This window comes from Acanthisitta chloris, unplaced genomic scaffold (assembly GCF_000695815.1).
Source record: "Acanthisitta chloris isolate BGI_N310 unplaced genomic scaffold, ASM69581v1 scaffold21381, whole genome shotgun sequence".
Classification (NCBI taxonomy): domain Eukaryota; kingdom Metazoa; phylum Chordata; class Aves; order Passeriformes; family Acanthisittidae; genus Acanthisitta; species Acanthisitta chloris.
Window position 1 is genome coordinate 1 of NW_008655700.1, and position 610 is coordinate 610.

The following is a 610-nucleotide window of genomic DNA, read 5'->3' on the forward strand; positions in this document are numbered from 1 at the left end:
GGCTGGCACGTTGGTTTTCCTCCTCGCGGGTTTTGCCGGGGAGCCCACGGTGCCAGGCAGTGCCCGCGGGGCCGGGGAGGGACCGGGACTGCCCTACCTGGGGGTGATGCAGCTCAGCCGCGGCTTCAAGGCGGCGGCCACGGTGCCCTCGGGGGGCAGACGGCACGGACCGTGGTTCAAAAACACCTCCAAGGAGCCAGCAGAGAGGGGCAAAGCCAGAGAAACCAGCAGCCCCCGGAGCCGAGCAGCCAGGGGCAGGAGCGGCCGCGAGAAAGAGGAGGACAGAGGTAAGCGCTGGGGATGCGACTCTAGGGGGTCTCTTCTTTTTCCCTCTCCTGGGGGAACATCTTGCACTTGAGGCAGAGGTCTCTGAGCTGGTTCAGTTGTGCACCCTTGATGGAGCACTTTCCTGAGTGCATAGCCCCAGGAAATGTGGATTTATTTCTTTAAAGACCATGTGTATTGGCTACCTGAGCGCTGAGCTTTCCTTCCCACGCCCCAAGGGAATGCCCTGCACATCCTTGTTCCCAAAGAGATCTTCTCCCTCGTTTCCCTCTTCCCTCCCTGCCTAAGTGCCAATAATCCACTTTTACTTTTCCATCTTCACTCT

General features: G+C 59.8%; 1 protein-coding gene across 1 annotated transcript in view; it reads left to right on the forward strand.

Annotated features, from left to right (window-relative positions):
- Positions 1-4: 4 nt before the first annotated feature.
- WSCD2 (WSC domain containing 2) overlaps positions 5-610 on the forward strand; it is a gene marked incomplete at both ends in the record, with an annotated part of 9938 nt that continues 9332 nt past the window's right edge. The window contains one exon of the mRNA XM_009084035.1: positions 5-287. Coding sequence (XP_009082283.1) covers positions 5-287 — 283 coding nt within the window. The remainder of the gene's footprint in view (positions 288-610) is intronic.